This window comes from Pipistrellus kuhlii, unplaced genomic scaffold (genome assembly GCF_014108245.1).
Source record: "Pipistrellus kuhlii isolate mPipKuh1 unplaced genomic scaffold, mPipKuh1.p scaffold_m20_p_11, whole genome shotgun sequence".
NCBI classification, from domain to species: domain Eukaryota; kingdom Metazoa; phylum Chordata; class Mammalia; order Chiroptera; family Vespertilionidae; genus Pipistrellus; species Pipistrellus kuhlii.
Genome location: NW_023425416.1, coordinates 46,873,918 through 46,888,364, shown reverse-complemented (window position 1 = coordinate 46,888,364; position 14,447 = coordinate 46,873,918). Strand labels below are relative to the sequence as shown.

General features: G+C 42.1%; 1 protein-coding gene across 9 annotated transcripts in view; it reads right to left on the bottom strand.

The window, feature by feature from the left end:
- The window catches only part of NKTR (natural killer cell triggering receptor), a 34,034-nt gene that overhangs the window by 2,964 nt on the left and 16,623 nt on the right, over window positions 1–14,447 (bottom strand). For 5 of the 9 annotated variants that reach the window (XM_036431951.2, XM_036431948.2, XM_045579456.1 and 2 more), the window contains 10 exons: window positions 14,131–14,160; window positions 13,508–13,653; window positions 12,405–12,627; window positions 11,590–11,745; window positions 10,157–10,244; window positions 9,536–9,681; window positions 5,307–8,186; window positions 2,359–2,454; window positions 1,275–1,331; window positions 654–758 (listed from right to left, as the gene is read on the bottom strand). In XM_036431951.2, coding sequence (XP_036287844.1) covers window positions 654–758; window positions 1,275–1,331; window positions 2,359–2,454; window positions 5,307–8,186; window positions 9,536–9,681; window positions 10,157–10,244; window positions 11,590–11,745; window positions 12,405–12,627; window positions 13,508–13,653; window positions 14,131–14,160 — 3,927 coding nt within the window. Of the gene's footprint in view, window positions 1–653; window positions 759–929; window positions 960–1,274; window positions 1,332–2,358; window positions 2,455–5,306; window positions 8,187–9,535; window positions 9,682–10,156; window positions 10,245–11,589; window positions 11,746–12,404; window positions 12,628–13,507; window positions 13,654–14,130; window positions 14,161–14,447 lie in introns of those variants that run through there. The other 4 variants (XM_045579457.1, XM_045579458.1, XM_036431949.2 and 1 more) reach the window with 4 other exon arrangements.

The following is a 14,447-nucleotide window of genomic DNA, read 5'->3' as shown; positions in this document are numbered from 1 at the left end:
AGGATCAAGCCTGCAATCGAGGGATGTGCCCTTGACTGAAGTTGAAACCTTGACCCTTCAGTCCATGGGCCAATGCTCTAACTTCTGAGCAAAACTGGCTACTAGGGATGTAGCTTCTTATTTACAAGAGTGGCTTGAAAGCAACACTGATGTTCATACCGCAGTGGGTGGACCAGTGGGGTGCTGAATGTGGTGACACTGGTCTTTTCAGAAATGTTTTAAATGAGATAGTAGTAATTTCAAGGTTAAGATAAAATAAATAAAAATTACGTCTTGTACAAATTCCTTGAAATCTACTCACACAAATGAGCAGAGTAATTTTCCATGCTACCCAACCAACCACCAATATTTCATCAGACTGAGGAAGCGAGGGGTATGGAAATCAAATTGTGCCCAGTGAAGGGTGTGGGGCATGGACAGGAGCATTACGATCGTGAGTCAAGAGGACATGGTCACCATCCAGTTAGTTTGAAAGATATTCACCGAGAGCCAGTCACTTTGTTAGATACAGTTAGTAGCTGCCTGTGGGTTGCTGGAATTCAAGAAGAGGAAAAGGGTTTCTGTCCTGAAAAGATTATGCTTTCTCTCCTAAGTCTATCGCCTCCCACACCAAGCGCCCATGGGAACGTGCCGGGTCCTGGGGAGGGACCCACCTGGACCGCCTTTTGTAGCTTCTGCCTCGGTGGTAACTGTCGCTCCTCTGGCTGCGGCTGCGGCTGCGGCTCCTGCTGTAGTAGCTGTCGTAAGTGTAGGACCTGCTTTAACAGCAACAGCAAGCACTAAGGTTTCCTGTTCAAACACTCCTATTCCCACTTATTTTTAGGAGCTTCAGGCTGTTTTCTTAGAACATGGGCACTATTTGATGGTGTGAGGCACATGTGCATAACAAGTACTGAAAACATTTAACACCTTCCCCAAATCAGACTTACCATATTTAACAGAAAAATGTTAATTCTTTTCTGTATTGAAAAATATCACAAAATTAACATTGAGTTAGTTGCATTGAATCTGGTGGGTATTAGGCAATTATATTCAATAAACACCTGCCATTACAATTTGACATCAATTGTCCCTTTTGACACTAGAGTACAATGGGCCAACAGAAAAAAAAAAAACTATCAAAAAGACTTCATTTAGAAAGGGCATGATTTCATGGACAAATATGTGTTAAGTTTCTCAATAAAATGCAACACATTTTAAAGGGAATTAAGGGTTTTATAAAACAAGGCCTCTCAACTCTGCCCCGCAGGTGGCTGCCCAGTCCCTGTGCATACCTGGACCGGCTGTGGGGATCGTATGAGCTGCTCCTGGACCTGCTCCTGCTGGACGTCCTAGTAGCAATCACAGGAGGGATTGTCATCTCAGGGATAAGGACAGGCTACAGCAAAACTCTAGACACTTATTTGCCCATCAGAAAGAAAACACAATGACATCCAGCAGCTATACTGATTCTGTCTTTACCGCAAAAGCATGTTGGATGTTTTATTTATTTTATTTTTTTATAAATATATTTTATTGATTTTTTACAGAGAGGAAGGGAGAGAGATAGAGAGCTAGAAACGTCGATGAGAGAGAAACATCGACCAGTTGCCTCTTGCACTCCCCCTACTGGGGATGTGCCCGCAACCAATGTACATGCTCTTGACAGGAATCGAACCTGGGACCTTTCAGTCCGTAGACCGACGCTCTACCACTGAGTCAAACCGGCTTCGGCTATGTTGGATGTTTTAAAAAGCATGTTGGATTTCATAAGAAAGATTAAGTTTCTGCTCTTTGGCACCTAAAGAAAGTCACTGTGTGGCCTGGGGTGGTCACCCAATACAGCACACAGATGATGTTCTGTAGAAATGTCTACTTGAAACTTGTATCGATATAATTTCATTAACCACTGTCACCCCATTAAATTCAATAAAAAAAAAGAGAAAAAGTCAGAGGGGAGGCTCTCACTGGGTGGGGGAGGAAGGTCTGCCCAGGGAGGACACTTATACGTAAACTGAAGCTGCAGCCGTGGAAAATTCCCGAGAGGCCTACTTTTTCCTCTTGGTTCCCCCTTTAAAACTCCTCCTATTTCAATCTCTCTCCCATGTCAGAGGTGACTGCAGAGGTGGTTAAGGAAGATGTACTGTGAGTTGGGAGGAGGAGGAGGAGAAAGTGGACACAGGGCCTCATTAAAATATTTTTACTGCTTCTCTTTCCTCATTCTGGGAAGATCCCTTCCTGAGAACAGCCAGAAGGAATCTGACTGCCCTTTGAAAGGAAGAACTAGATGAGGAATAAGCTGGACTGGCCTTCAGCAATGACAGGCCTTGAGAAGCAGACGGGATGGAGACCACACAGGAGGGCGGGTTCCCAGCTCACCTATGACTTTTGTAACTGCGGGAGGAACTGCTCCGACTTCTTGTGCGGCCTCTGCTGTACCACCCTCTGCTCCGACTTCTGGAGTAGCTTCTAGATCTACAACGAAGAGTGGAAAGCTGTAATCAGAGCAACTCCCCATGCTGTTAAACTTAATTACTTAGAGCACATGTGTCAAACACAAGGCCCGCGGGCCAAATCCGTCCCGCCAGGCCTTGCAATGTGGCCCGCACCGCGCTGTCATCACTGCACTCCGCTGCGTTTCCATCACAATGACAGTTTATGACTGTTCAGTAAACCATTCGGCCCGCGATTTAGGCTGGATTTTAGATTTTGGCCCCTTCTCTGATTGAGTTCGACACCCCTAACTTAGAGGGCAGGAAGGGGAAAACACAGTAAGAGGAAAGGTCATTGGAAAGATCTCTCAGGCACTCCTCACAGTGGGTATGGCAGTAAAAGCTAATAAGGGTTTAAAGTGCACAGAATAAAATAAAGAAAAACCAGGAAAGGCTGGTATAGGTATGCCTACAGGAGGCCTATTATTAATACCAGAAGAGGAAACAATCCAATCTCCATTAATGGTAGAATGGGTTAAAAAAAAATCAATGCACAGATTTTTAATGAAATTCTAAAGCAGGAAAATGAATTAACTACAGCCTTCTGTATTAACTGAACTATCTCTCTGGAACATAATGTTGAGTAGAACATTTATATATGTATAATAATAAAAGCGTAATATGCTAATTAGACCAGACAGCTGAACAACCTTCCAGATAAAGCTGGGGCTGCAATGGCTAAACCCCTTGCACGAATTTTGTGCATTGAGCCTCTACTATATATATTACAAGGGTATTACATTACGTAAGTAGCCTACACTAGGACTATTGTCCTGATCCTAAGTAACATGTATGAACTGGGGAGAAGGGCAGGGGTCCAGGTGAATATATTTGTATTTTATATATAAAGTATGTATATATAAAATACAAATATATATAAAACACACATACACACACACACACATATGTGTGTGTGTGTATATATATAAAGACTGAAAACATGCAAAAGTAATACCATATAAGATAGAAACATTTACAGTAAAACTATAAGGAAAGTTTAGAATAATGTTTAACTCTAGGAGAAAGTAGGGTAGCATGGGTAAGGCTACATCAAGGATGTCATGTCAAAGCTCTGTATTTTAAGTTAGATGACATTTCTTTATTACTTCTTATACCTTAATCATTTATTTTATTTGTATATCTATTTTATGTTTAATAAAACAAACAGAAACTCAAGCAATGCAATCCTACCCCTCTGCATTCACCTGGACCCCTGCCCTTCTCCCCAGTTCATACGTGTTACTTAGGATCAGGACAATAGCCCTAGTGTAAGCTACTTATGTAATGTAATACCTCACAGGTTTTATGCACTTTTGAGCACATTATGTCCTAATAAGATTCTAGACATTTACCCAGCAAACACTTATAAAGTAGTCTCTGTGAGGGACTGGAATATGAGGAGGGAGCAGTCTCTGGATTAGCAGACATTTAGTCCATCAAAAATGTCCACTTGGCCGACACCAAACGGTCCCTGATATTTGTTCCTGTCAAAAATGTCCATGTTTAAAACACATCCCCGGGTTCAAAGAGCTCATGTTTATTTCTATGTATATTTTTAATCCTCACTCAAGGATATGTTTACTGGTTTTAGAGAGAGGAAGGAAAAGGGAAGGGGAGAGGGAGGGAGGGAGGAAAGGAGTGACAGAAACATAGATGTGAGAAACACCACCTTTTGGTGTACAGGACAATGCTCCAACTAACTGAGCTACACAGCCTGGGCTATTTATATTTTTTATTTAATACATAAGAAATACTATCATGTTTTAGTGGTCCAATAACTGTGGTGTGACTGTACTGCCAAAACCCATCTCCCGCCCCTGCCTTGATCGCCTAGCTGGCAATGGCACACAGGATTAGGCAGATCAGAAGATCTAGACCAAATGTGTCCATGGATGCTTTAGACAGGACCAAGATGTTCTGCAAGGCATTCCCTGACTTTAATGAGTTCACAGCCTAGTAGGGGCGTCAGGCCTAGGTGGGTAACCAAAACAGGGAGGCAGAGTTCAGCTATCGCAGCGTAGAGCAGATTCCTTAGCTTCTCTATGCCTCTGTCTTCATTTATAAAATAAAATACCACACACGCCAAAGGCAGTGGTAGGAAGGTACTAAATGGGAGTGGCCAGCACCACCAATAGCTCAGAGCTATCAGAGGCAGACCTAAGCCATTAATCGGACATCCCCCAAGAGCTCCCAGGCTGCCAGAGGGATGGATGTCTGACTGCCAGCTTAGGCCCGATCCGGCCTAAGCCAGCAAGTGGACATCCCCAGAGGGGTTCTAGAATGAGAGAGGGCTGAGGAACCCGCCCTCCCCTGAATGCACGAATTTTCATGCACCAGGCCTCTAGCACAAAATAATACTGAATGTCAATTGTACTTAAAAATATGTAAGTACAATTAGATGCTCATCTTGAGCAGACAACTTTGTCTCTCTGGTCCTCATCTCCCATGTGTGTGAAATGGAGGGTTAGACTGATAATCTTAATCCTTTCTATACTGTAAATTCAGGATTCATCACTGACTGGTGAGAGAGCAGCTTCACACCTTTAAAGATGAGCAACTTGCCACCTACCATAGCAACTGATTTCTATTGTCAGGGAGCTTAATAGAAGGTGGGAGCCTTTTACAATGAGCCCAATTTCTTCCCCGAAATCTACTCCGTGTCCTCAATCTGCTGAGTCACACAGCACAAGACTTCTCCTTATTCACTTTCCAGATATTTGGAAATAGTGATCTTGTCCCTAATTCTGATGTTCTTCCAAGCTAAACAATAACAGACTCTCTTTGGGAGACAAAAAAAAAAAAAAAAAAAAAAAAAGGGAAGAGAACATTGCTCACCGATAAGAGGATGTGGAACTTCGAGATCGACTTCGTGAGTGGCTGTAGGAGACGGACCTGGTTCTATGTCTAGATTTGGTTTCAGATTTGCTCCGAGATCGACTTGGACTCCTGGATTGGCTGTCACCATCCCGGCTAGGTGTCTGCTCATCACTTGAACTCTCCTGATTTCGTGGCCTCCGGTTTAAGCGTGCCGTCTTTCTCACTTCATCAAAGAGGGATCCAGGCCGAACTTTATTTTTGCTTTTAATTTCTATTCTCAGGCCTTGTGGCTTCACTTCAGGCACAGCCGTCAATGCCTTCACTTCCACAGCACTGGATGTAGCCGGCGGCGCTGCCAGGTTTCCCACCCCTTGCAGGGGCTTCCATTTATTGTCCAGGAGGCTGGCCTGACCCCTTTCGGCCGCCTCCCTCTTCACCGTGCTTTCCACGGCACCGGCTGCGCCCGCAGCAGAGCTGCTGTCGGGTTTCCCCACCTCCCGCGCCGTGGGGCTTTCAGACACGCTGCTTTCCTGTTTCCCCACCTCTGCCGCAGGATGCTCTGCCGGCTTTTCAGCTATGTCCGGGTCTGGGGTGGCAAGCCTCGAATTTCCGAGAGGGGATGCTGCCTCCGCCTTTGCTGGGGAACTCCTATCAGGAGTACAAATCTCCATGTTGTCATCTGCATGAAACATGTCTTCCACTCCGCCTGGGTCGCTGTCCTCAATGTGCTGAGTGTCTGGGGGAGAACTAGCAACATTTTCCTCAGCAGCTAAAGGTGGGGGAGAAATGCTGAGTTTACTCTCGTCGGCGGCCGGCTGCTCAGTATCTGATGAAATCGTGATTGCATTCTGTGTATCTGGAAGGCTGCTGTCTTCACAGGGCTTCTCTGTTTGGGGGCTATTTTCTTTTGTAGTTTCACTGTTTTCAGAAGCTTGTTTTTTCTCCTGTGACTCCCGAGTCACTTGCTTTTCATTACTCTCCTCTTCCTCCTCTTCACCAAATTCCAGTGGAGGCTGCCAGTGAAATGCCTGTTTTCGTTTGGGGGCCTTATGCTTTTTGTCTTTTTTCCCTTTCAGTTTCTCTTTCCCTTTTTTGGAGTGTTCCCTTTTCAGAGCTTCCTTTGACCCGTGTTTGTGCTTCCTTGGCTTCCCTCTAGGGTTTTCTGAGTTGCAAAAGGAGCCCTCAGAATCAGAGGTTGATGACTGCTGTTTGCTTGACTTCCAAGCACCATCACCATCGGGCAGGGAAGAACTTGAAGACTTGGTTGTGGGTTTGGCTTTGATGTGAATTTCACCAGACTCTGATTCAGAATCCGATGTGGCCTCACCTTCCTCCTTATCAGAAGATGGCAGGGAATTCTTTTTACTGTTCTTAGTGACATCTCGTTCGGAATTCGATTCAGAGTCCCATTTACTCCCAGCATAATTCTTCCTCTTGGGCTTACTGGCATTTCTAACGTGATCAGAAAGATTCTCTTTCAAAGTTCTTTTTTTGGAACGCGGGCATTCCCGTTCAGGCTTGGATTTCTCTTCATCTCTGTTTTTCTCTCGTCTGTTATTCGTTTCCATTTGGACTTGCTTCTCTTTCTCCTGGGCTGACTGTGTCACCTGAACATCTGAGTGTTCGCTGTCTGAAGAATCATCTGACGACGACCTGCTTTCGCTGTACTTTCTCAGGCACGAAGACTTGTCTCTGCCTTTGGTATATTTATTGCTAGGTGCCTTTTCAGAGCTGCTGCTCTGCTTTTTATTGGAAGTGCTGTTTTTCCCACTGGATCTAAGTTTTCTCTTTGCTCGTCTCCCGGCATCACTGCTAACAGAAGAGTATGAAGATGATCTGCTACACTGTGAGCGATCGCTGTATTTATCTCGTGAATGAGATCTAGATGAGGGAGACCTAGACCTCGAACGTGAACTAGCGACACTTCTCGACCTTGAGTATGATCTGGAATAAGACCTACTCCTAGAGGATCTGCTCCTTGACCTTGGGGAACTTTCTGAACTTCTATCACTGTATTTTGAATAGGCACTCTGATCACTTTCGGAATTTTTTTCTCTTTTATTGTAAGATGATGAACTACCAGTCTCCTTAGTATTTGTTAAACTGTAAGTGCTTTGGATAGATAGCAAATGGGTTGTTTTTGCTTTCATTTCCTGAATTCGCTCATAAGAGGGCTTCCAGGGCTTCTGTCCAGGCTTCCACCTGGAAGGAGGGGGACTGTCACTCAGTGGGATTACAGGAATATGTTCTGCCACCACTGGCTGTGGTACTAGTAAGGTTTCATTTTGTGGCACTGTTGCTCTTAAAGGTTCTGTTTTCACTGGTTTATTTTCACTTAGCTGACAGGCTGTTCTTTTGGGGGATTTTGATGCTGTCCGTTGGTGCCCTGACTTGGAACTAGATCTGGACTTCGATCTACTTCGAGAATGTGAGGAGGATTTCGATGGAGTCCTTGATCTGGAGCTTCCTCTAGAGTAGGACTGGGAGTGAGATTTGGATCTGTATGAGTCTCTGCTGGAATGGGTGGAGGAGCTCTGTTCAGCCTTATCAGATTTAGACCAGTCCCTCTTGGATGAGTGATGAGATGATAGTGAGGAAGAACGAGATCGCCTTTCTCTATCACAAGAGAACTTCATTCGCCGGGTAGAAGATTTCAAGGATTCTATGTCAGATGGTACAATAATTCTTCTCTTCTTAGTCTGCTTGTGTCTTCTGCAATGTTTTTGCTTTTTAGCTTTCTTTTTGTGTTTAACTTTTTTGTCTTTTCTGCGTTTTTTATGGTGACCATCAGAGTGTCTTGCTGTACTAAGATCTGAATAATATCCATTGTAAGACCATGATCTCGATCTTTGGGACAAGCTTCTTTCATCCCATCGGCTTGAACGGGGGTCACTTAACCTATAGAAAAACAGCATAATATGCATACATTACTTCAAGCATGTTTTCCATATTAAAAAAATTTTTTTTTTAATGTATTGATTTTAGGACCAGGGATAGAGGGAGACAAAAGGGGGAGGAGATAGAAAAATATCCAACCAACTGAGTTACCCATTCAGGGCTTCTATGAGTTAAAATTAAAAGGCATTTGTTGTCCATACAAATGCACTGACAAAAACCTGGTTAATGACAAAGTATTGGCTAGATCAACACTTTAAGCGCCTGCAGGAAGGGTAAATTAAGAGTAACTGGCCTGACCTTACAACTGCAGACACAGGGGCAACTGCTAACAGAGCCATTTACAGAAGAATTTTTTCCATAGCTAAGCAAAGAACTTCAAATTTGATAGGAAAATGCAAAATGGTTTTGAAAACCAAACCAGCTAATCACAAGAGCACTGCTGACTACCATGCTCCTGACTGTGAGTAGCTGCCTCCAGGAACAATGTCAAACTCAGTTCCCAAACAATCCTGTGGAGTCCCTGCATACAGGACAGCTACCTGAACTAGAAGAGAAACCTCTTTTGCTTAAAAAGCTGGCAAGACTACCATTTTAGCCCAGCCTCACAGAGGTAATCAAGACCTTCCTCTGAGGTTTAAAGTACTTATTAAGGAAAATGAGGAAAAGTACGTGAAAATAGACGTAGGTTGTAAGTCTCACTGGTAATGTCAGGCTCAAAATCGAGAGTTCACAGTACTGCTGTGTCTAAATCACTGCCACACAGCAGATGCACACTTTTTTCTTCCTCTTCCAATTTCAAACACGCTACAGAACGCCCACACCGAAAAAGAGAATTTTATCATGAACAATTAGAGAGGGTCCCATTGTTATTTTTCATTTTTTTAAGTATATTTCCACTGGCTAATCTGACGCCAGCCCCATTTCTAAAATATGCATTCCACTGTGGGGTGTCTCTGTGAAGACTGCCCCTGGGGTTGGAAGTTAATGCACACACTGGGTACAGATTTTCCTATCTACCAATTCACACGTCAGTGACTAAGAGACTGGCTCTGAAAGTACCTGCTATGTAATTTTAAGTCCTGATTATTTCTAAAATTGAACAAGAAACCTTTGAGAGACTCAATAGGTTTACAGTCTAGTGGGGGAAAATTTTGAATTAAAAGCACCCCAAGGCCATCAGCCCTCCTGATTAATAGCACTATTTTTGTCAAGTATTCCCAAATGTATTCTCTGGTCAGTGTCTAATTTTACATTTAAATCTTTAAGGGAAAATCTAAAAGTAAGTCTCTATTTACTTAATACTTAACATATAGCAGACATGGGATTGTACGAGTACTCAAAGCTCTTACTTATCTCCTTTACTCCACTTTTCCCCACTAGGAGGTCTGTACGCTCTCAGTCTCTGCATCTCCTCTTTCCAGTGAGGAGGAGTCTCACTGCTGTCATCGTCATCCGATTCAGAGCAGGACCTTGACCTTGGAGGTGTGTGATAGCGCTTTAAAAACAAAGACAGGAGTAACTATTTTAAAAATGCTCCTCAATTAGTCTGCTATAGGACAGAGTTAGGTGAAGATCCAATCTCAGACCCCATTCAAAGGCAATAATGACTGAAATGGCAAGAGAATGATATAAAGTTATATCAAACAAAAGCAACTAAAAAAAATAGGAATGGCTGAGATCCACCTAAAATCATATGTGAAAATTTCCCTTTGAAGTCCTAGACTACATTCATTAGCCTAGACTAGTATTCAGGATACTAAGATTTCTCACTGATTGTTCACATGTTCACTTCATACCTAAACCCATTCAAACATGGCAGGAAACTCTTAACAGCAACACCTTCCCATAATTACGGAGAACACCCTGAACAGGTTTTGGATTCTACCGAAAATTAAAGCTAGGATTTTGGCTATAGGTAAAAACATGTTACTGCTTAAATAATTTGAGAAAAGAAGTATTAACAAACATACAATTGTGCCCCTTCCTTTAATCTTCCGTCCAGACTTTGACACCGATGGTTTCTGATCACTTACAATGGGTGTAGCATCAGGAATCTTCCTGGAAAGAAGAATTAAAAATAAAAATTAGGAAATGTAAGCAGTTTTCTCAATGTTTACACGTACAATTTATGCCCCTGTAATACAGCAACACTTCATTTAGACCCAGCATATTTGTAGAATGAGGCACTCCACAAAATATTTCTTAAAGCAAAAGTTTTAAATGCCAAAACTGGGGGTGGATGTGTAAGGAAAAAGGGAGTAACCCAATTGGGTAAAAATACATGATACTAGTATCTATCTGTTTAAGCACTGTTTTTAAACAAAATCCCCTTTTTCTTTTTTTGTGTTAATCCTCAACTGAGGATATTTTCCATTGATTTTAGAGAGAAACATCAAGGTGAGAGAGAGATATCGATTGCTTGCCTCTCACATGCACCCCAACCAGGGCTGGGAATCGAGCCCACTGAGGTACATGTCCGTAAATAGAATCAAACAAGGGACCCTTCAGTCCGTGGGCCTACATTCTATCCACTGAGCCAAACCGGCTAGTGCAACAAAATCCTCTTTTAGATGTTTCTTGTCAAAAAGTAATGTTCTAAAAGAATCCTGAGTTATTCCTGATTCTGATGCTTAGTTGTGCTTTTTTTAGTCATTTAAAATTTTACTTTATATTTCTTACAGCTCATTTGTCTCCACCTCTCTAATCTGTCCCTCTTTCAATGCTCTGAAATGGGTGCGTCATCTTATGGGCAATTTTAAAAGTATGGACTTTGTGGTGACTACAGTTCATGCATTAAGAAGTTGTTTCCTACCTCAGCTTGTTAATATAATGGCTAGCTTTTACTGAGTACTTACTATGTATCAGGCATTATGTTAATGAGCATTTTTAAATAATTTTTTTATTGGGTATAATATATATAATACCCAATTCACAATTCACTGGATATTAATTATATTCACAATGTTATGCAACCACCACTATTACCTTTCTAAAACTTTTTCATCACCGCAAACCAAAACTCTCTCCATTAAACCCTAATTCTCCATCACCCCAACTACTGTTTATTACTCTATTAGATCCAAAGAGTTCAACTCACTTTCCTCTGGCAACCAAAGTTTCACCTCTAATGGAAAACCAAGGAAATGTTATTAGCAATGAAATCTCTCCAGGCCTCCAACAAGAACTTCTCCCCTGACCACCTTGTCCAGCCCCCTTTTTCTATTACTTATAGAATATGAATCCTGGAAGAAGGGTAAAAGTCATTCTTTAATCTGATATCTCCCACAGTTAGCTTTCAAGTGCTTTGACTATAGGTCATGCTCCATAAATGAGTGTGGAACTGCAATAGGCTGATGAAAATCACCAATCAGAAATGAAAACACAGGTTAACCAGCCTACTTACGGTTCAGGTTCCACTGTGACCAGAGGCATATCTCTTCGCAGTAAGAATCGGTTCTCGGGCACCGGGGGTATCTCTTCTGGGCGGACCACAGGCTTCTCCCTTTTAGCATTTGAATCGACTGACCTTTTTTCATTGTTATCACTCCTTTCAGAATGACTTAGAGAGAACATACCAAGTCACCAATAAAGATATGTAATGTTTGCATTCCATTATAATAAAAGCACATAAAATTAGATATTAAATAGCAAAACTACTGATACCTTAAAAGTCTCATTCAAAAGGTTTATACAGTTTCCTCAAAGAACATATAAACATCGACTCAAGTGAAAACCCACAGTATTAAGATTCTTAATATTGTCAAATGTATTCAACTTTTTTCTTTTAAGAGTTTCAGGAAGCCCTGGACTATGTGGCTCAGCTAGTTGGGCATTGTTCCAAGCACCAAAAGGTTGCTGATTCTATTCCTGGTCAGGGCAAATGCCCGGGTTGTGGGCCCAATCCTGGTTAGGGGACATGCAGGAGGCAACTGATCAATGCTTCTCTCTCATCATTGATATTTCTCTCTTTCACTCTCCCTTCCTTTCTCTCTAAAAAATAAAAAAATATATATATTTTAAAAGTTTCAGGGAACGTTTTCACCTGCAAACAAATAAAATGTCTATGCTACCCTATATTTACCAGATTTCATTTACAGTAAAAAAATGCTCTTCTTTTTCAACAATAAGTCGTAGAGCAAAGTTTACAGAATTATATGTGCTTTCCCATTTCAGGGCGTTTCTCTCTTTCAGGTGAGACAATCCCAGGTTTTCACTTACCCTTTTGGACTCACTACATGCTTATTCCTTGGCTCTTCTGAACTACTTGCTTCCTTTCGTCTTTTTTTTGAATGTTTAACTTTTGGCCTCCTCTTACGCTTCCTTCTTCTGCTTCTCTCACGTTCAACTTCACTTTCCGAAGATGATTCTGAAGAGGAAGAGGAATTGGAAGAGGAATCCAAGTCTTCTGAATGAGTTGGTTTCTTCCTTTTTTTCTCAAAAACTTTCAAGAAATATTAACAAAAATATTAGTACTGGGTTTCAGTGCCTACCTACCTTTCAGAGGAAAAAATGTGATTAGCCGATATTGTAAAACATGTTTTATGTGTAACATACTAAAAACAAAATTTAAATAAACTTTTTTTCAAGCTGATAATACTGTTTTCTGGTGAGATTGTAAAGCAACAAAGCCCTTGCCTTCATGGAGTCTATATTCTAGTGGGGTCAGATAAGAAAGTAACTGCTTACAGAATATGACAATTAATAGGGGGCCGGGGGGAGCAGTATAAAGGGAATAGGGAGTCAGGGGTAATTTAAGATAACATCTGAGCAGAGACTTCAGTAGAGGGAGGGAGGGGGTCAGCCAGATATCTGAATAGTGTTCCAGACAGAGGAGTCAGCGGCACAACATGTCTGAGTCGTCAAGGACAACATGCTGAAAGACAACGCATGAGGGGAAAGAGGTCGGAAACAACAGAGCCAGATGCCGCTCAGGCCATTGTGAAGCCTTCAGCTTTGGCTGACTGAGAAGGGAGCCCTAGGAGAAGGTCACTCCGGTGGATCTTAAGGACAGACTGCAGAAGGGCAAGAGTATAAGCAAGGAGAGGCTACTGCCACTGAGAAAAGATTACAGAGGAGCAAAGACAGAGGCAAAGTACACTTATGAGGCTATTGCAATAGCCAGGTAAGAGACACTGGTGGTATTAGCCAGGTGGCAGGGGAAGTAAGAAGAAGAGGTAAGATTTGGTGAGATTTGCTGAAGGACTGGATACTGGGTATGATAAAGGGTCTCAGAGCTATGGATATACCACTCATTAAATCCAGAGGTGTCCAGCGTTATTCTGTATCCTAGCTCCCTTTACCCCCTCACCCCAAACTCTTACCATCTTTTGTTGATTTTGTGGCAAGTACCCCACAGTCAATAACTCGCACATCTGCATAAGGTCTGCTTGCAGCATCAGTTTTCAGATTTTCAATTTGTTCGATTACTTCAAATCCGGAAATAACTAGTCCAAAGACAACATGCACCCTGTCACAACACAGATGTAAGAAAGAGTTGGTTTGCCGACAATTAGGCACAAGCAGCAATCATGCCCACAGACCCAATTATAAAAGCACAGTTTCTGATGCATAAAGGAAATTAGAACTTGAAATCGGCTTCATAAAAGAAAAAAAGCAATTACTCAAATGGGGCCTTAGTTTTCTGCCTTTTAAGGCAAAAAAGTTCTTAACTATTTTATGGTAAATAGTTCTGTAACAGAATGCACTTGCTATTCAGAAACCATCCTACAGGGTCACTTCATGGCTGAGAAGCCCTGGTAAAGGCCCCTTCAGGGACATGGAGGCCACGGAGTCTCAGGGTTACCGTACCCTATGTATGAACTTTAAAGAGCCTGGCTGTAAAGGACCAAGAGCGCCCCCTTGAGGGTTTACCCATGGTCCAATATGCCTGAGACTGACCACACAGTCCCCACCTCCCCTGCCCAAAGCAATAAAAGTTTCCTACCCATCCAGGTGCGGAGCAGGTTTGGTGGTACTGAGGAGCAAACATCACAAAGATGGCAGAAGCCAGGTGTTCAGGTAAACAGAGCAGAAGAGTTGAACACAGAGCATGTAGGAAACAAAGAGGTAAAGATAAAAAGACCAGGAAAAAGTTAAATATGACAAATATGTAACTTAAAATACATATGTAAACCTTAAAAACAGCAATAGTAGCATTTTACTGATTAAAAAACTCAATTATATTTATTTCTCTCTCTATATATATATATGCACACACACACATACACACATATTTATGAAATGTTTGAAATATACAGCAGC